The sequence below is a fragment of the Sorex fumeus genome, unplaced genomic scaffold (genome assembly GCF_029834395.1).
Source record: "Sorex fumeus unplaced genomic scaffold, SorFum_2.1 ptg000128l, whole genome shotgun sequence".
NCBI classification, from domain to species: Eukaryota; Metazoa; Chordata; class Mammalia; order Eulipotyphla; family Soricidae; genus Sorex; species Sorex fumeus.
Window position 1 is genome coordinate 21,839,729 of NW_026606185.1, and position 21,639 is coordinate 21,861,367.

General features: G+C 38.4%; 1 protein-coding gene across 4 annotated transcripts in view; it reads left to right on the forward strand.

Moving 5' to 3' along the window:
• The window catches only part of MYOM1 (myomesin 1), a 140,650-nt gene that overhangs the window by 112,746 nt on the left and 6,265 nt on the right, over positions 1–21,639 (forward strand). For all 4 annotated transcript variants that reach the window (XM_056138266.1, XM_056138267.1, XM_056138269.1 and 1 more), the window contains 11 exons: positions 2,678–2,814; positions 6,813–6,957; positions 7,627–7,686; positions 8,187–8,254; positions 10,449–10,562; positions 11,442–11,529; positions 12,470–12,508; positions 12,607–12,712; positions 17,774–17,937; positions 20,451–20,487; positions 20,731–20,753. In XM_056138266.1, the coding sequence (XP_055994241.1) occupies positions 2,678–2,814; positions 6,813–6,957; positions 7,627–7,686; positions 8,187–8,254; positions 10,449–10,562; positions 11,442–11,529; positions 12,470–12,508; positions 12,607–12,712; positions 17,774–17,937; positions 20,451–20,487; positions 20,731–20,753 (981 nt within the window). The remainder of the gene's footprint in view (positions 1–2,677; positions 2,815–6,812; positions 6,958–7,626; positions 7,687–8,186; positions 8,255–10,448; positions 10,563–11,441; positions 11,530–12,469; positions 12,509–12,606; positions 12,713–17,773; positions 17,938–20,450; positions 20,488–20,730; positions 20,754–21,639) is intronic.

Sequence of the window (21,639 nt, forward strand, 5' to 3'; positions counted from 1 at the left end):
TTTCCTGAAATTCAGTTTGTTATCAACAAAGGTGGGAGAGGAAGAAAATCTGGCTTCATTGAGTATTGGTCATCATTTATAATATCTAAAGTATTCTAAATCCATGCTCTTCATGTTCCCGGAGCGAGCAGACACCATTGGGCTACACTAGCACGCGACAGGGACAAGTGGAGATTACTGGCACCCATTTGAGCAAATTGATGAGCAGCAGGATGATAGGTGATAGGTGATTCTATATTCAGTGTGTTCTGATGCTATATTCACTCTCCTTGGTGGCCTGTAACAGGAACAATAACATCTATCACCAAGTGAGTGATATTAGGGTAAGGAGGAGATCAATGTTCAGAGCATAAGGTGCGACTTAGGAGTTCATATCCGCCCACCTGGATGCACTGCTCAGGAGATGATGTCTGTTCCTTTCATTATGCATTGGAACAATGCTATAGCAGAATTAAACAATGAAAACACTATGGTGAAAGGAAAATACTCTCTAAAGCTTCACTGTCACTGTCCTCCCGTTGTTCATCGATTTGCTCGAGCGGGCCCAGTAACGTCTCCGTCATGAGACTTGTTGTTACTGTGTTTGGCATATCGAATACGTCACGGGTAGCTTTCCAGGCTCTGCCGTGCGGGCGAGATACTCTCGGTAGCTTGCCGGGCTCTCCGAGAGGGGCAGAGGAATCGAACTCAGGTCAGCCATGTTGGCCGCTTGTAAGGCGAACGCCTTACTGCTGTGCTATTGCTCCAAAAAGGGTTATTTGAACATATGAAAAATGAACACTTGGTACAAGTTTGTGAACCTTACGGTTTAAAATGTAGTGTGTGCTAAAAAATTTAAGGTGACATTAAAAGCAAAGGTTGATGAAATTTTCCTTCATAAATGCTCCTGACAGGAGCTTAGGTTTTCTTTGGGGGAAAGGGGGAGAGACTTGGACCTAACCCAATGATGCTCAGATTTACTCCTGTGCACAGAAATCATTCCTTCTCTGAGGGCCATAGGGGATGCTAGGGATCAAACTTGGTTCAACCTCATGGAAGGGAAACACCCTACCCATTGTACTATTGCTCTGAACCACCAAGAAGCTTAGGATTTCTAAACTTGAAAAGAAACTTGTATTTCTATAATATATGTCTTGGAACCACCTCTGACAGGGGGCTCCAAAGCTGGAGGTCAAGACTTTGTGAAGAACATTTCCAAGTTGTAAGAAATTCAGAAACTGATTTTGAGAGTTGTCAGTCAGTACTTTAAATTTCACTCAGACACAAACAACTTAACCAACACAGGTATAAATCAGAGATTTTCCTTGTTTTGTATGAGATGCAGGCAATGCTGTGTGCTGATATTGTTTCTGGATTGGGACTCCATTATTTGCCTCTGAAAATTTTGGTTGTTCGAAGAAGTAAATGAATGTTAAATACTATTGTAGGATAAGATTTAAATGACAAGCTAGTTTATTTCGTATATGTAAGAAAAATCAATTATTTAGATGGATATTTTAAACCATTTTTAAAACCTCTAAAGTGAGTATAAGTGTTGAAAAACAAAATGTGATTCCTTCCCAAATACTTTGAATTAATTAATATAATAGGATGTTGGAGCTGGAAAATGTGTTGTCCAATAAGGACATTCAGTTCAATTCTATTTATATGCAAACAAGCGAATTAAGACTCAGAGATCAGTAACCTGCTGATATCACAGTTGTTAAGAGCAGACTCGATCTATGCTCCAGTCCTCCAAAGCTCATCTTAAAAAATCAATCACATTTGTTAGTGTCCCTAAATAAACCTAATCCAAGTCACAGTAAAGAGTCACAAAGACATAGACAGAAGACACATTCACTCTTCTCAGCTTTTTTGTTGCTGAGGAAACAAAAAATCTTCCTTTCATTGTTGTTGTCTATGTTGCAGTGATTGGGGTCCCAAATATGCTTGACTATGCTGCTTCCTGGGAATTGCACATTGCCTTGCAGAGATGTTCACTGAGGTTTGCACTCCTTCACTCCTTCAGTTGTGATGTACAAACAAAAATGTAGAGAAAAGTATAGCCTGATTATATCATATTCAAACTGGAAGACTTTTGAGAATGAAAGGGGTTTTAATACTCACATACTCAACAGAAGTCAGACTCTTTTTGTCCTCTTCAGGTTTTTTTCCCTCAAATTTTAATTTATCAAAGCACTGTGAATTACAAAGCTATTCATAGTTGGGTTTTTGACATACAATGTTTCACCAAATCCCACCATCAGTGTCAGTTCCCTCCATAAGTGTTCCCGTGTTCCTCTCTCCTCTCTAATTGTTATTTAAGCACCATGATTTATAGTACTGTTAATAATGGAGTTTCCTGCAGAGCTGCCAAACACAAGCAGCAAAACTGTGAGTACTGAGTTCAGTGGATGTAGATAGTAGGAATTTGCACTCATGACCAAACACTTGGGAGATATCCTCATTTTCCTTGTTTATACAGTGAAGACTTCTATGACTTGGAGAAAGCGAATGATTTTCCCAAGCTGACAGTATTAGAACTCGGATTCTAATCTCTTGTCTCTCAATATGATGCTTTCCCTACAATGCTTTCTCACTGCAAGGTGTTAACCGTTCATTTCTATTGAGTTGGGAAAATCTGCACCCAAAAAATGGCTACCAGTGTAATTATCATTCCTATTTCTGTTTTTCATAGCTGTCCCAGCAAAATCAGAGTTGGCAGTTGAAATTTTGGAGAAAGGCCAGGTACGGTTTTGGATGCAGGCTGAAAAGCTGTCCAGCAATGCCAAAGTAAACTTCGTATTTAATGACCAAGAAATCTTTGAAGGGCCGGTAAGTTCTGTACTTTTTGGGTTTCTAAGCCTATCATTGTTTAATACACTGGAGAAGTCCTAACACATATGTTGTTATGAAAACCACTGGATATGTGGCAGGGAAATTTAAATCATTTTCACATGTGAAAATGTAGAGAAAAGTATAGCCTGATTATATCATATTCAAACTGGAAGACTTTTGAGAATGAAAGGGGTTTTAATAATAATTTTTCCAGGACGGCAGCCATAAACCAAACTCTCTTAAGCATATCAGGAAATATAGCAGCCCATGCAAACAGAGCTGCCTTTCTTGAGAAGTCAAGGAGTTATATAAATACACGAATTAGAAACCCCAACTAGGACCTGGTTTGAAGGCCCAGGAAAAAATAGCCACTTTTATATGCTTATCCCAATAACTTTCCAAAATGCAGGAAAAGTGAACTTGTATACTTGCTTTGGAAACTCCAATAGGGACATAGCTCGAAGAATCAGCAAAAAAATAGTTTCTGGTATTCCAATGGCTCCAAAATATGCAGGAAAAAAGTAATGAATGCACTACTTTTGTGGTTAAACAATTTAATAGATCTTTAAAAACTCAGAAATGACAATCTATGACATTTTTAGACAAAAGACTCTTACAATCTTTTGATGTATATGTTGGTATATATCATTTTTATATATAATATTCTGGCTCTTCTTATGATTTTTCTAAAGGTACACAAAAATTAATCAATGCTTCCCTTGGTGACTAAAATACAAACTTAACTGCCTCCAATAAAAAAGCATTATTTTTTGGGCACTGGTGAAGGGATGGGTATTTGATCATTGTATAATTGAAACCCAAGCACAAAAATGTGTAAGTCTGTAACTGTACCTCATGATGTCTCACTACTAAAAATTAAAAAATAAATAAATAAAAAGTTAAAAAAACATTATTTTTATTACATGATAATCATTAAACTCATTTGGAATGACAATTAGCACTTGAGATTTTCTTGTATTTGTGACTAATCCATTAGAAACAAAATGCAAATTTTAAAAACACATTTTAAGAGTAAGTGTATTTACACAGGGTACTAATAAGAAAGTAAAATAACTCACTGACTATGCTACACAAAAGTAAAATTGCTATTATACTGGAAGTCTATGTAAATAAATTAATAAACATTTGTCTATCGCCCCCATGGAAATATATACTTAAATTGTTTGTATAAGTAATAGACTGTCATTTTATTCATGCCAGTAGGACGAATGCTTTAGAAAAAGGCCGAAGAGATTGATAATCAACTCTCAAATTTATGCTTATGTTTGCATCCCTCTATAGAATTATATAAATAAATTATTTATATTAAATTTAAGCAGAAAAACATTTTCTGTAAATTGAGTAACTGAAGACTCAAGTAAATAGTCAAGTAAGGGTGCAAATATTTTGAACACTGGCAAGTTACATGTATTTCTTGTTGCTTTTTGATTTCCCATCATGCAAGTATTCTTCTCCTTCTCCTTCCTCTTCCTCTTCTTCCTCTTCTCCCTCTCCTTCTCCTCCTTCTTCTTCTCCTCCTCTTCCTCCTCCTTCTCCTCATCCATCTGCTCCTTCTCCTCCTTCTCCCTCTCCTCCTCCCCCTCACTCTTCCCCTTACACTCTCCCTCTCCCCACCATTCCTTTCCCCTCCCCTCTCCATACCTTGTCCCTTCACATTCCCTCTCCCCTTCACACTTCCTTTTCTAGTCACATTCCCTTCCCTCTCCCTCTCCTCCTCTGTTGAGAATTCCTCCTTCTCTTGCTCCACTTCCTCCTCCTCCTCCCCTGTAAATTAAATCCAGAATTCTTTGATGCGACTTCATCTTCAGAATTCAACTCAGCACCACTTTCCTTGTAATTAGGAGAGAGCCTGCACATCTTTTCTTCTCGAATCAGATACCTGCATTCATCTTAAGACCAGGTCTCAAGGGCTGAGGCTGTGGCTCAGGGGGTAGAGGTCATGCATCGTACCACAAACATGCACACACAGAAAAACAGAACACAATAACATCTTATATTTTGGGGTATTTTTCTACACTTCTTTTAGTGTGTCTATTTATATAATTGATTGTCTATATCAACTATTTTATTATCTTTGATGTAAATATATTTCTATAGATAAACAATATCTGAGCTTTGCACTGCTCACTAATATAGTAATGGATCCGTACATAATGGAACTAAAGAAGTTGGCTTTAGGGCTTCTAGCTCTTATTTGTGCTATCATAGGTGTATAAGGAAATCAGACCATGGGAGGAAAGTATAGTGAGGGAAAGAAAGAGTAAGATTAACAACAGAAGACTGCACAATACATTCCTTTCCACATAGTAATTGTGTGTGTGAGCTGGCAAAAGTCACACCTGGGTCTATTGTGGCCCTTCTCCTTCTTGTAACTTATCTTTAAAATTTTCCACAACCACTGACTGTATTCACCATGTGGTTGTGGAGTGGAAGGCAAAGCACCAACAGCAACTCTCAGCCTCACAACCCTTGCGAACACACTCACATAAACACAAGCAGAAACATACCCCTTTCTGTGTCCACGCACACTGACATGTTGCTGTGTACACACAGCATAGACACACAGACTAAACATGGAGAGCAGTCTACAGTTCTTACAGTTGGATCTAATCATCCATTTTGCTGGGAAGCCATTCCTGACTTAGGTCAAATTACCTGGAAAGAGCCTCTGAACAGTTTGTCCTTCAAGTGATTTGTGTGAGTGTGTGTATGTATGAGGTGGGTGGGTGGGGGGTGGTCAGGGCTGGGTGAAGAGTGAGGATAGGTCTACTCTTAGAAGTAGGATTGGCAACAAGCCAACAAAGTAAAGAAAAACTAAATAAAAATGTGGTGAATGTGGTCTCAGTTGGAGTCTGGCTTCCCTCAGGGCAAGTTCTGGGACATGAGTTGTACTGCAGAATTGATCCAAAGCTGAGCCTTTATTCTATTTTATAGGGAAACTTCATCAATTCATATCTGTTATGGAATTTGTCTTTGTGTGCCCTGGAACTGAGATTTAGCTTTACACTATTTTTTTAAAGACGAAAAATATATATGGTTAAAGCAAAATGATAATATGATAATACAAGCATAATAGGACAATTTTAGTTCTAATAGCACAATTTCAGTTCTTTAGGAAAAAATTGACTTCAAATGGTTTAGAAGCATTTATTTTTTAGCAAAATGGCTCACTGGATGGTTCTTGGAATCCAACAGGGCCACACAGTGGTCTTAGAGGACCAAGTGGTGCTGGTGAGCGAACCTAGGATTCATATATAAAGCAAGTGAACTTGGCCCCTGGAAACACTTCTATTCACATGTTAATTCAGCATATATTTATTGCCTGCTGTATACCTTGCAGGTAGCAGGTATGAGGGATATTAGCACTGAATGATGCCATCAACTTCTCTCATAATGCCTATTTCGGGTATTCTACTAATTAAAAATAATGTAATCTTGAAGGTAAATTGGGAAGCTAAAAACAACTTTTCAGCAAAATTTTGTGATGGTTTACAAGAAATATATATTTTTAACTATAGCACAGCAGTAGGGCTTTTGCCTTACAAGCGGCCAACATGGCCAACCCAAGTTCGATTCCTCTGCCCCTCTCAGAGAGCCCGGCAAGCTACCGAGAGTATCTCGCCCACAAGGCAGAGCCTGGCAAGTTACCCGTGATGTATTCAATATGCCAAACACAGTAACAGCAAGTCTCATGATGGAGACGTTACTGGGCCCGCTCGAGCAAATCGATGAACAACGGGAGGACTGTGACCGTGATTATTAATCAGTTCTGGCCAAATCCATATACTCTACCTAATATTTTTCCTTTTCTGAATACAGGGATTTTGAGGATGTGCTTTTCTAAAAGAGTGTTACCAAGAAATCTTACTAAACTATGCTTCTTTGGGAGGGTTGTTTTTACATTATTGGGCATATAATCACCCAAGTAAAAATGTCTGTATTACCAATTTATCTCACTTTATTTCATATTGAAGAAATACAAGATGCATATTGATCGAAACACTGGGATAATTGAAATGTTTATGGAAAAGCTCCAGGATGAGGATGAGGGAACATATACTTTCCAAATTCAAGATGGAAAAGCAACTGGCCATTCAACTCTGGTTCTCATTGGAGATGGTAAGAAGTCTATAGAACTTTGACTAGAAGCCTTTATTACTTTATTTAATGTTCTGTGAAAAAATATTAGGAACTGTTTCTTGTTTGGGTTAGAATACAATTTTCAGCTAATACTTTTAATTATTACTTTCATAGTACTTAATTTCATAGAAATGAATGTTAATTTTAAAGAATATCAAATTTATTCCTGGCCCACAGGCAGGATTCCACTTAAATTATAGATAAAGAAGGTAGTTATTATTAGAAGTTTTCAATGAAGTTGCAAAATACCAGTAGGTATCAAAAGCAAATTAAGCATCTGTTATAGTGAGTTCTTACTCTAAATTATTTAAATGAAAAGAAAAATGTACAAAAGTAGAATATGCCAAGCCTGTAAATCATACATCATAACGCAGTTACAATAATTTAGCTTCCATAAGCTGAAATGGAAACCATGAAGATTTGAAATGAGGCATTAACAAAGCTCTGAGAAGGCTGGCCTGCTCCATGCATCTCCATAATGACTTCACTATTACTTAGTCTCTTGACTTAGCAAGTTACTTAATTTTTTTCAACTATAAGGTCTGAAAATTAGAAAGATGGTTATCGTAAATCCTTTGCATGCTGATAGACATAAATAGTTACACTAGTCAGTTCAATTTTATACATCCCTATTTTTTTAATTTTTAGTTTATAAACAGCTCCAGAAAGAAGCTGAATTCCAGAGGCAAGAATGGATCAGGAAACAAGGTAAACATAGGCAATGAATAAGAGAAAATCTTTAATTTCTTGAACAAAATACTATATTATCTTGAAAGAAAATTAAAATGGGCATCAATGTTTATGCTCATAATACCTGGTATGAAAAAAGATTTGAAAATATTTGCTAATATGTGTTTATTACTGTCACTGTCACTGTCCTCCCATTGTTCATCAATTTGCTCGAGTGGGCCCAGTAACGTCTCCATTGTGAAACTTCGGATAGGCCTTGCTGTGCGGGCGAGATACTCTCGGTAGCTTGCCGGGCTCTCCGAGAGGGGTGGAGGAACTGAACCCAGGTTCGCCCATTCGGCCACGTGCAAGGCAAACGCTCTACTGCTGTGCTATCACTCCAGCCCCCAAGTTTATTAAAATATTAAAAAACTAAATTTTTAATTGACCACACTTTAATCACCTGAGAATTAAATAGTAAAGTTTGATGTTTATGTATGTGATTAATAATAATCGCTGATGTCATTGAAATTTCATAGGTCCACATTTTGCTGAGTATTTGAGCTGGGAAGTGACTGGTGAATGTAATGTACTATTGAAATGCAAGGTAAGAACTAGATAAAATTTTAATATATTATACAAAGATAAATACAATGTGGAAGAGATCAGTTTGCTATTTTCTTTTGAATCACAATTTAGCGTGATACCTATTTACTGTTAAATGATGCTATAATTATTGATTATAAAAAACAAAAATAAGAGAAAGCCAATGGCTCTTTCTCTTCCTTTTTGTTAAGCATTGTTATTGTTAAAATAAAAAAATTGTTATCATCCAAGTTTTTTGCATAAGACCCTGCTAGACCCTTTGAACATTGAATACAGAACTGAGGTTACCAGGCAACCAAAGGAGAAGCCAGGAAGAGGGACGTCAACAAGAAACGACAGGAAGACACTGGTGGAGAGTCCTTGGGTGCTTAGCTAGTGCTAGAGGGCAGCAATATGGTCCCCATAAGCATGAGTACAAACACCACTGTAGCCTTGCTATCTTGACTACAATTTTATATATGTGTATGACATTGGGGGGTGTGGTTCTTTTTTTTCCCCTTTTTTTGGAGAGGAGTCACACCCAACTGTGCTTAGGTCTTACTCCTGGTGGGCTCGGAGGTCCATAAGCAGCACAGGCACCCTACCCACTCTACTAGCTCTCTGGTCTCAGTTACAATAATACTGCCTGTTAGACAGTGCGGGGGATTCCTCTCCTGCAAGAGTCTACATCAGGAACAGTTCCTTTGGCCCCTTCCAGATGATAGCTCAGGTGCAAGGAGACAAAATGTACTGTAGGCAAGTGCCTAAATTAGTGTGGCTTTAAAAAATGAAAACCTGGGGAGCCAGTAATCCTCTTTCAGGGTCTCCACAAGAGGTGTGGCCAATTATACTGGTCATTATATTGAAGCAAGCCCAAACCTATGGAGTCCACTTCTACTTTCTTCCGGTTCTAATGGAGTCTCTAATCCAGACCCATTTTTATCAGAAACAAGGAACTGTAGCACCGTTCCTTTCTGTAATTCAGAAACCAGGTTGCAGGGTAATAAAGAAGGTTTGTGTGTGTATGGTTTAACTGCAGTTACCAGTACTTGTTCTTATATTAAGGTACCAGCTAAAAATATATTTTTTAAGCATTTTGAAATCTTTTAAAGAGACAAGACATTTTCTTCATCTGTTGTATAGTTATAGTTCTCTTTGGAGAATTTAATGTATATTTATCCAGTAATTTGTTAGAATATTTATCACTGTTTCTTGATCTTCATGGTCTTTACTCTTTCATAAATTTTAATTACACAAGAAATACATTAATATGGTCTCCATAAAAAATTCAGTAGCTGAAGCTCAAGAACCGTTTCACTAAATGAAGTTGTCTAGCCTTTGTGATTTATGATACATGGCATGTGGTTATTGGCTTTAAATGAGCTTCCTCAAAAGTGCTACCCAGTTAATTTATTAAGCCATATGTAATGGATATTAACTAACATTTTTGTGTTCATCATTTTAGAACATTATTTTTCACATACCAAATTTTTAAATTATATAAAGTTGTTTGCTAATTATAGTTCAATAGCATTATAAAATGTATGTAAGCAATACTATTTTTATATGTAATATTATTAGATTTCTTTGTAAAATGCCCTTAATCTTTAAGAAAAATTTTGAAGTTAGGTTGAGGTTTACTATTTCTGTTTCTTTAATAAAACCTTTTTAGAGGGTGTACCGATTTAACTGCAGTTACCAGTGCTTGTTCCTATATTAAAGTACCAGCTAAAAATATTTTTTAAGCATTTTGAAATCTTTTAAAGAGACAAGACATTTTCTTCATCTGTTGTATAGTTATAGTTCTCTTTGGGGAATTTACCACATACAATAGTGCTAAGGGATTCTTTAGCAATTCAAATGGCTTTAGTTGATTCCTTTAGAAATCCTTTAGAAATTCTGTTAGAAATCTTCTGACTCAATATTCAGTGCTTTTTCTTTGAGAATATCAATGCTGCATTCAGAACTATTTTATTGTGCTTAAGAGATAGTACTAGGGTTCACCGTGCATGTGGCTAAACCCAGTTATATTCCTGGCACTACCAGGAGTGACTCCGAACATAGAGTTACAAATAACCCCTAAGTGTTGCCCAGTGTGATTCATACCTGCCCATCAAAAAGAACTATTTAATGAATAAATCTTTCCCATATTTCAAGAAGTGTAACTATGATTCACTATATAACTATATAGTATAACTATATATTATATGTTCTAGGTGGCAAATATTACAAAGGAGACTCATATTGTATGGTACAAAGATGAGAGGGAGATATCAGTGGATGAAAAGCATGACTTTAAGGATGGAATATGTACCCTGCTGATAACAGAGGTAGGTGACTCTAACTAAGTAAGAATATACACTCCATTCTTCTGAAACAGAGACTAGATGCAGTGTTCCTTTGTCCCAGACACTTGTAATACTTTACTTTCTTTTAACTCCAGAGGTCCCTGCACTCATATATCTCCACACACCCACCATACCCAGATTAACTGTACATATACAAAAGTTTCCCTCACCTTGTGATATGCATGGATTTGTTGGATGTGCAGCCCCTGTTGGCTTGACACCACCACTTTGCCTCTGGTCCACTTGCTTTTTTTTTTTAATAGGTGGGTGAGTGGCTCCTTCTACATTTACTTTTTAGCCTGAGGATAAAAATAGAGACAGATACATTATTCACCTTAAGTGTAGATTTTTATCTAGTTTGTGTTGGCAGGAGCCTACCTTCCAAATATATGTCATCATGAGTTTTAATAAGGCAGAGCAAAGGAGGACTTGTAAGTCTCAAATTCAGTGTAAGCTTACAGTGAAAAATCACAACTGCAAGCTGACCAAATTCTGGTTGAAAGGTTCTTATGTGAACTGTTCATTATTCATGTCACTAAATGTTTGTTCAGTGTGTTTTAATGGCAGTTTCATAATCACATTTTAAATTACAATTTTAAACGCAGACTCTACAGACCTGAGCTTACTTGGAAAGGGAAGGTAACAGGGAGGAGCCCTAGGGACACTAGAGAGGGGTGGGCACTCTGGTGGTGGCTGTGGTGTTGGAATGACGTATGCATAAAAGTATGATTGACCATATTGTAAGTTGTGATAGCTGATGGTAATGGGAAAATGGTAAGGGAAATGTGAAGGGAAAAATACAAATGCCTGATTCCACAAGAAGCTATAAAATATTCTATTTTTCTCCCCATCCCCACATAGTTTTCCAAGAAAGATGCTGGAATTTATGAAGTTATCTTGAAAGATGACCGAGGAAAAGATAAAAGCAGATTGAAGCTTGTGGATGAAGGTCAGTGCACCAATTGCTGAAGTGCACTTCTGTGTTGTATAGACCGAACATGGAGTTATTGTTGGGGCTGAGCTGCTGTTGAAATCATGCTGACATTTTTGGTCCACAGACTTGTTTTAATTGAAATTCAATTGAGTGAGCTGCCTTTTTATTCAAAAATGCTTCACTTTAAATCTTCCTAGAAATCAGATATGTACTTTTGATTCCCTGGGAATTTGCAGACCATAGTTCACAAGGGGTCTGTTTCCAATTATATCACTATTTTTGTTTCAAGTCTATAAAAATGTGCCAGAATCAAAAGCTGCTATGAAAAGCATGTGACAGAATAGTCCACTTTTAAAAGGTGGCAATAAAGGTTTATGCATGAAACACAAGCCCTCTCCAATATTAGCAGAGCAAGAGAACAATTTTCATTTTTAGAGACTACTCTGGATGAATTCGTCATGATAATGAAGCCTATATATGCCCCTCAGACTTGCAATTTTCTTTCTATACTAGATCTTGAATGGTGTTGCTGACAAAGAGCCTAAATCTGCTTCCAAATTTCAACTCCCTACTCTTGGGAAAGGCAGGACTAAATAAGCTTATTGGCAAAGGGCATTATTAGACTGACACATCAGAAGCCTACATGGTTAATCCATTATAAATTTGAACATGCTTTCTCTAAACTTCCTGGGACTTAAAGCCAAGAACCTTCTTGGAAATCTCAGGTAGTTCTTTCTCTAGAACGTAAATATGTTAACAGTTACAAGAATAGAGGGGGTGGGGGAATATAAAGAAAAGTCAGCAACCTTTTAAACCTTGATTTTAAAACTTCAGTTATTCCATCAAAGATCACTTATTCACCTTGTGACAACTATAAAACCAATTAACGTCTTGAGATTTGTCTATACATTTAACATTTTATGCTAAAGTTTACTCTTTGAATCTCTATCCACAGCCTTTAATGAACTGATGAGTGAAGTATGTAAAATAATAGGTAAGTTAAAATGTTCTCACAATAATGCTTTGTTATTATCTTGTCCAAGGTTTCATGAAAGCTACAGGTGTATGAAATATGTTGTTTTCTTCTTACAGCATTGTCTGCTACAGACCTGAAAATCCAGAGCACAGCTGAGGGTATCCGTCTATACTCTTTTGTTACTTATTACCTGGATGATCTGAAAGTTAACTGGTCCCACGAGTAAGTACATTGGTAACTTCTTCGCTGCATAGAAATTCTTTATGAGGACTGGAGAGCTAATATAGCACATAGGGTCCTTACCTTGCATGCGACTTATCCTGGTTCAATCCTTGATACCAAATATGATTCCCTAAGCAGTGCCAGAAGTGTTCCCTGAGCATAGAATAAGAACTAAACCCTGAGCACTACCAGGTATGACCCTAAAAGAAGGAAGAAAAGAGAAAAGAAAAGAAAAGAAAAGAAAAGGAAAGGAAAAGAAAAGAAAAGAAAAGAAAAGAAAAGAAAAGAAAAGAAAAGAAAAGAAAAGAAAAGAAAAGAAAAGACGACTGGAGGAATTGTACAGCAGGTAGAGCAGGTAGGGCACTTGGCTTGCGCATGGCCAACCTGAGTTTAATCTCCAGTTCTATGTATAGTTTCCCAACCTTCTGCAGGAGTGATCCCTGAGTATTACAGAGATGAGTAAACCCTGAGTGCAGCAAGGTATGGGAAAGAAAGAAAGAAAGAAAGAAAGAAAGAAAGAAAGAAAGAAAGAAAGAAAGAAAGAAAGAAAGAAAGGAAGGAAGGAAGGAAGGAAGGAAGGAAGGAAGGAGAGATTCTTCATTGAAAAAATGGGAAAAACAATTTTGTTTTCCTCTCAGAAAAGAAATCCTCTAACATTGACAAGGATCAAGGATGACATTGATGAAACAAACATCAATCCCTTTGCACCAAGTTTGGATTCGCCCCTCAGCATGTCCATGGTGAAGCCTGAGACAGCCAGAGAGAACATGCCCGGGAAGTCATTCTTAGTAAAACCCTCTATAATCTGAACTCTGCCACCAGATGGACTCTCTCAGCTTTGCAAGGCACCCTGCATCAGATCCTTGTCCTTTCTTCTACATTTTTCTTAGTTCTCGGTGCCACACATGTCCCCTGAGCACTGCCAGGAATCACTCCTGAGCACAGAGACAGAAATAGCCTCTGGACACTGCCAAGTTTGGCCTCCAAACCCAACCTCCCCTAACATAGCATGTACTAAGAGAAATCTGAGGCAACAGTGTCACCTTCAGCCACTCCTGGGGCACCCATTCTTTTTTTTTATTCAGTATGTTAATTTTATTCTATTATTTTTCGTAGAACCCAGGAGGTCATACCCACAAACCTTTTCCTTTTTTTAAAATTTTTTTTATTTTATAAGTTAGTTCACAATATTTGATTACATTTAATATTCAAACACTAATTCCACCACCATTACACCTTCCCACCACCAAATTCGGGATGTTTCCATCCCAAGCCCCAATCCCTGTCCCAAATTACAACCAAAATAATATATTTTCTATTGTCTGTTATGAAGAACTGCTGAACATGCTTACAAAAAAGTGTTCATATGGGAAACAGTGTGAAGATTGTTCTATTTTGGCAGGAGCCATTAAGGCATTCTATAGGATATCAATAACATGTTGTTAAAGTTTGGGTGATGTGAGCTTTTGTATATGTATCTGAAAATATGTATATATATGCACATATATATATTTCCCTCTATGAGTTGTTGCCTACTATCTGAACCCCATCAAATATGGTGTGGTAATTATGGAGTATGGTTAGAGAGTGTCTTATGATGTGTTGTGCAGCTGCTTTTATGGCTGTGCGGTCCAAGAATATGTTTACTCATATGTGAGGCTCAGCTGAGAGTGTGGGGAGTTACCTTGAGCATGGTGGTGGTTAAGTTGTGGAGGTTTTCGGCTGCTGGAGCTGGGTCCTTTGTGGCAGGGAGGGCTCTCACCTGACCCCCTCTAGGGCGCCCCGAGCCTGGCATGGAGTCTGGTGGCATGGCTATGGGGGCCTCATGCTATACTCCCTTCTGGGAGAAGTAGCCGTGTGATCTGGATGGTGACCGATGATGAAATTATCTGGCGCCAGCAGGAGGTGGCTTCTGGATGTGACCTCCGGGTCTCTGGAGACTGGGGGAAATGGGAGGAGGATGTCCACTCCCAGATCCCATTGAAAGGCACCCGTTCTTAAGAAGGGTCCTGCTGAACTGAGGTCACTGTGGAGTGACAATGATAGGGGAGGCAGATAATGATGATTGCTTTCAGCTACCCACCAGCAAGCACCTGCTGTGTTTGGGCATTGCTTTAAAGCCATTGAATCCAGAAATTCTTGGACCAATTGCAGATATATTTGATACATACTTTAGTGAAGAGGAGGCTCAGATTTGCCTGAAGTCACTCCATCTATATGGTGGGTATGAGGTGAGCCCAGGCAGCCTGGCTCCAACTCTCATTTCTAACTACAGATTGCAGGACTGAAGATATGATACAGAGGGTAGGGCACTTGCCTTTCATGTGACTGACCCAGGTTCAATCTTCAGCACCAAATGTGCTCCCCCAAGCACTCCAATAGTGATTCCTGAACACAGAGCCAGGAGTACCTCTGGATGTGCCCTCCCATGCCCTCCCAAACTCAAAAAACTAAATGGAAAAACTATTTAAGAAAAACTGCATTACTGCATTCTACAAAACAGTTTAGTATTTTCTTTAGAATAGTTTTACTGTTGTATCGAACAGGTTTTTTTTATTATCATCATTCGTTATTATTATCATCATCATTTATTTCTCAGGTTCTTTAAAAAAATAAGTAACAATCATGAAGTAAAATTTCAGTGTAAAATGTAGAATGACTAGGAGTTTCAATTCTCTGATCTATTTCTTTCAGAATATATTTTAGGAAAGTAATTATAAATTTTAAAATATCAAATTCTAGGAAATTGCTCTGTGACATCTAGGACATGTAATATATCTGTCTGAAGAAAAAAACATAAATTAATTGAGTCATAAGTCAAAAACTTTTATATCACTTCTGAAAGAATTACTTGTTCAAAAAAAGATTAGAATATTGTGGGGCTGAAGACATAGTACAGTGGGTCAGGGGCATGCCTTGCATGTAGCCAGCCCAAGTTTGGTCCCCAGCACCTCATCTGGTCACCCAAACCTGCCAGGTTTGAACCCTGAGTGCAGAATCAGGAGTAAGCCCTGAGTAAGTAAACAAACAAGCAAGCAACCCTAAGTGATTAGAACATTAAAGTTTAAAGAAATTGCTATTAGCAAAGCACAAGGTTCTCACATTAGTTGACATAATCAGTGTTTTGTCTATCCTTGTACCTATGAAAGATTCAGAAATCAGACTGTCTTCTCTGTCTAGGTAGGTATGTGGTAAAGAAGAAAAACCTTGAGATGGGTTTTAGTTGTGTCTTTACTCCTATTTTTCTCTTGTCTAAAGCTAGTTTCATTATCTTAATCTCAGGTTTTTCTCATCTAAAATGGAAGTAATAATGCCTGTTCTGTCTCATAAGACTGATAGACCAATGACAGAATGAATGAATAAATGGGTTTTTGTAAACCATGAAGTACTTTATAAATGTAAGATCCTATTATGCATATTTGGCAGAGATTAAAGAATTCAAGCAAATTCATTAGAGCAAGGCAGAAAATTCCATCTTTCTAATGCTCAAGATAAATATATTGCTTGGGCTATCAGCACAGATGGGTTCCTTCAATTATATTTTATAATATTCAAATTTTATTATTTTTAAAAAATTTAGTGAATAATAAAATACTGATTATTTTTGAATTTAAAATTTTTTATGGAGATTTTGGTTTTCCTATTTTTTAAAAGTCTATCGTGATGTATTTGATATGCCAAACACAGTAACAACAAAGTCTCCAATGGAGACGTTACTGGGCCCTCTCGAGCAAATCGATGAACAACGGGAGGACAGTGACAGTGACAGTGACTTGGTTTATTAGAACTGCAAACTTAAAATGCATGTTTATTTTAGAAAATATATTTATAATAGCCTGTAACAAATAAGAAATAAAATATGATATTGTTTATTTACAGTTTTCCTAGACAGTGTATGAATATTTTGGAATAATTCAGTCTTTCTGTATACCTGTTATATTAACTGATAATATAATGATCATTATAACTGTTAAAATGATCTGTATTAAAATCATTCCCATGCATCTTTTTTCCCCTCCAGTTTTAGAAACTTTTCATAAAGCTCCTTTTAATACCACTTAAAGCACATCTACATTTGCCTTTGTCTCACTTTATCCATAATAGTAACACTTCTACTATTAATCTCACAGCCAAAGGACTCTATTTACTTGTATTTACTACTTTCTCTTGGGCTGGAACGATAGCACAACAGATAGGTGTTTGCCTTGCACGCGGCCGACCAGGATTCTATTCCTCTGTCCCTCTCAGAGAGCCCGGCAAGCTACTGAGAGTATCCTGACCGCATGGCAGAGCCTGGAAAGCTCCCCATGGTGTATTCGATATGCCAAAAACAGTAATAACAAGTCTCACAATGGAGACGTTACTGGTGCCCACTTGAGCAAATTGATGAACAATGGGAAGACAGTGCTACAGTGCTACTTATTCTCTTATAAAGAGTATTGTATATGGGTTTGCACTGGATATTCTATAGAAAAGTGAGGAAAGTCACATTCCAGGGGAAAGAATATGCCTTATTTTTTTTTGCAGCCAATGTGCTTTTAATTTACTTGTAGCCTTATTATCCAATGCACATACACATATGTTTTAAATAGTATTGTAACCACGTATGTCAATTGCTGTCAGCCAAGATGAATACCTTCCTTACATCTGTTTCTGACTCTTGTAAAATTTGATTTATAGTCATGGATCATAAAGATTCCCTTAGTCCTACAAATAATCCTTAATAAAAACAAAGATAATTAAAACCACTGCTCAGTGTTGTTGTTGCCATCTGCTCTGGACACCCAAACTGCTATTTTGAGTTAAATGTGTGGATCATTAGACCCCCTGATACTCCATTCTCCCTGCAGAGCCCAATGCCCACCCACCCCCTCGAAAATCTTAGAATTCAAGTGCTTCAGGGTCCAGGATTGCTCTGTAGCAAAAGAATAACGTATGTGGATTCCATGTTATTTGAAAGTCTATAAACTTTATGGTTAGACGGTCAATAAGAGACAAAGTAAATGAAAATCAGTGTTGGATAGCAGCAAGTACTGATGAAATTTTCTTTGGTTTGAACAGCGGGACTCCTATTAAGTACACAGACAGAGTTAAGAGTGGGGTCACTGGAGAGCAGATCTGGTTGCAAATTAATGAGCCCACTCCGAATGACAAAGGGAAATATGTCATGGAGCTCTTTGATGGCAAAACTGGACATCTGAAGAGTGTGGATCTTTCTGGACAAGGTAAGTAAATGGACATTCTGCAGATTCAAATTTACTCTAAAGGAATGGGATTTTTAAGAAAGAATGAAGACGTCATTACGTTTGACTACTCAAAAATGATTGAAGATTTTGATAAAGTAAGCAGGTTAAATTCAACAGGGCCAGGTCATGGAAGAAGCGAAAATTCAGTGGGTGGAGAGTCAGTGGAAAGCTTAGTGGAAACAATAAACAGAAATAAATTACTTCTCTTTCAGAAGACATACCAAAAAGGGCAGATTCATTTACAATCATGTGAGTAAGAACAAACATCGGAAAAAAGAATTGTTCTTTGGTGATTGAAATTCGAGCTTATTCACAGAGTTCAAGAAATCTGTTGAGCTGTAAAATTGAAGATTTGAGTGAAAAGGAATAGTTAAAGTATCAAAAATTTGAAGAATGTAAAATTTATGACCCAGGACAGAGGGGAGAGTGTTGACTTTGTGGCGGAGTAAGGGGGACTCCAGAAACTAGAGCACAAAGACAGAGAAGAGGAGAGGAGGATCTGTCTGATCTTAGATTTCTTGGTCTGTTGAGCTGATGGCAGGGGCTGGAGGTGCTCTGGGGAGAACAGAAAAGAGAAGAAAAGAATGAGTGATTCAGACAAAACGTTTCTGAGAACGTAGTTCTGAAAGTGATGTTCAATAAATCATTAGATTTTCTCAAAGATACACATAGTTAGAAACATAGAACTCAGTGCTTTGTTTTTTTTGTTTTTGTTTTTCACTGATTTTCAGTTTTATTGCAATTTAGTTTGGATAGTTTCTGCACCACAGGCATCCAAAGTCCAAGACCCTCCGCTGTTGGCCTATGTCATTTATTCCCTGTGTTTTCAATCCTCAGAATAAGTCATAGCATAGAGGGCCATCTCTAAACCTTTAGTGAGTTATTTTGTGCTGATTCCCCTTCCCCTCAACCCTGCCCATCCAAAGGTCTCCTCAGGGCTGGCAGCAGCTTCCCCTAGGATTGTCCAGTGATGGGCCTGTCTCATCTGCAGTTACGGGGATTTCACCTGCAGCCCACTGCTGCTGGTTTGGAGACACAATAGCAAGGAGAAATAAGAAGTCGGTAGATGCATTCTAACTTATTTGAAAAATCACTCTGGGGACTTAGAGATAGGTCAGTGACCAGGGCATATGCCTGGCAAAAGCTATATGGACCCAGCAGCATATGGTCCCCTGAGCATGGTGTAGCTCTTCATCCAACCCCACCCACCTCCAGCACCTCCAGTTGTAGCCTCAGAGGCCCCCACAACCTCTGGCGTGTTTCAGGGAGCCCCCAACACAGGTAGGGTAGCATCCTGAGGTCCTTGCACTGAGCCTTCAGCCTGTTTATCTGAGAATCATCAGTGGGACCCCAGGCTTCCTAAACAGTGCTTGAGAGCTCCCAAAATCATCACTTTTATGTTTCAGCCCACCAAAACTTTCTTAACTATCCCACTGTTAAATGTCACCTTACGCAAAGAGTGCAGATAGTCTTCTCAGCATAGCAACTGCCTTCAACCATGTCCAGCTCTTGCTCTGTGTGGAGGGCCAGCAGGAGAGTCTCATTGCCTGAGCTGCAGAGACTAAGCTTAACTTTGTGTTGATTTGTTCCATCTGTTAAAGAAGGACCCTGGTCTCACATTACATCCATTTTTTTTTGCTTAACTTAAAATATTCATGGCCCACCAAAAAGTTTAAAAACTAGGTAAAAGTCATTCCAGGGGCTGGAGTGATAGCACAGCAGGTAGGGTGTTTGCCTTGCACGTAGTTGATCTGCGTTCGATTCCCAGCATCCCATATGGTCCCCCCAACACCACCAGGAGTAATTCCTGAGTGCATGAGCCAGGAGTAACCCCTGTGCATTGCCAGATGTGACCCAAAAAAAAAACAGAAAAAAACCAGTTATTTCAAAACAAGTCTGACTTTTTAACCCGTCGTCAAAGTGACTTACACTGCAGGCTGGCAGGATGAGGGTCAGTGGGTGCTAGAACTCTAAACTGCTCATCTTATCTCTGTCTTCTATGTTCTTTTTTTGCACAAGAGAAGCATTGCTACAGGCGAACACTGATTCTTGAGGTGATTGCTCTTACTTCACTCTTTGACCCAAATTAACAGCAGCCAGGCAGCACGTATAACCATGGAATCAGCTAGCTAGGATGAGTGGGGTGATTTAAACACTTTTCTCAGGCTCAGGTTCCTTACTAGAGAAATAACTTTTATTTACCACAGACCTTTATGTCCACTTTATCTTTAGTGGAACTCATTTTGACCTTTTTATTGGAAGGAATGTCTCTTGCTGAGTTTAAAGTTTATAAAATCCACTTTTTCTACCCAGAAAGTATTTATTTTTTTAGCCCCCAAACTTCTAGAATGGACACAGAGGCACAAGTTTTTCTCAAAAACAGCTTTATTTGAGCCTGGATTGATCATACTGACCCTGTGGTATGAATTTTAATCAGTCCCTATGTCATATTATGGATGAGAAAGTTCTAACTTCTCATTTCCCCTCTACAGCTTACGACGAAGCCTTCGCTGAGTTTGAGAGATTAAAGTAAGTCCCCCTTTCCAGTGAATGTGACTTGCTTGCATTAATTTCTCTGAAATTAAGATGCTACTCCCTCAAAAGGGAAAGCGGGGGCGGGGGGGGGGGGGTGTTTCCAACCAGCTCTGGGAAAGTGGTGCTTCCTTCTGCTTTGTCAAGCAATGAAATGCAGTCAAGGTTAGCGGACTTTGAAGTAACACTAAACCAAGATTCTTCTTTCTTTGTGTGTTTGTTTGTTTCTCTCAACCACAGACAAGCTGCCATTGCAGAGAAAAGTAAGTCCGACAACCTTCCCAATTACTCCTGGCACACGTTCAAAATGAAACATTGATTTTGTTAGTCTAACAATAGAAAGACTAAAGGGAGTAAAAGTGGGATTTCTGCAGTTTTTATTTCAATTCTCTTGTTTTTTAAATGCTAGGTGTTCTACACGTTTTTTTCCATTTAGTTTCTTGTATAAGAATGTCAATGAAAGAAGGTCTCAGGTCACCCAAGAAGCCACCCACTCTGAACTGAGCTACCCCCATAAGACTGTAAGAAATGTCTTGGCTACAGATCGCAGAATAAGTGGGTGTTCGTTTGCAGTAAGCACCAATTTATCAGACAAATGTATATGTATTAAAGAAAAGGAAGGGAGGAAATGTTGTAAATTAGAGATCTATAAATATCAGAAGTTTCCCCCCTCATCCTCCCCTCCCCCTGCCCCCCCCCCCCCACACACACACCAAGCACTACTTCATTTTCTTGAGAACCCTAGTAGGAGAAAAGATGACAAATAAGGCCTTCCTCATTCCGTGGCACATAATCAGAGTAAAGTCAATAAACACCAAACTGTTGAGTTCAGGTACCCAGGAGTATGCTTACTATCAACTGCCAACTGCAAGCAAAAGGAGTTCCAGAACACGTCCTTACAGGCGGCCAGGATTAATGCAACCTAAGCCTGCATGTACCTTCTTAGTGTGGGTGGTCAACTTTGACTCCTTTTCAGGGCTATAATTACTGAGTCAGTCCCGAGCTGGGATGAAGGAGAGGAGAGCAAAAAAACAGAGAAACCAAGCCATTGACTCTGGGTCATTAGGACGGGACTTTTCACCATCGATCTGCTCTGTTCTCTTTTCTCCTCTTTCCCACTCCTCACTGATGCTCTGGCTCTGGAGTCCA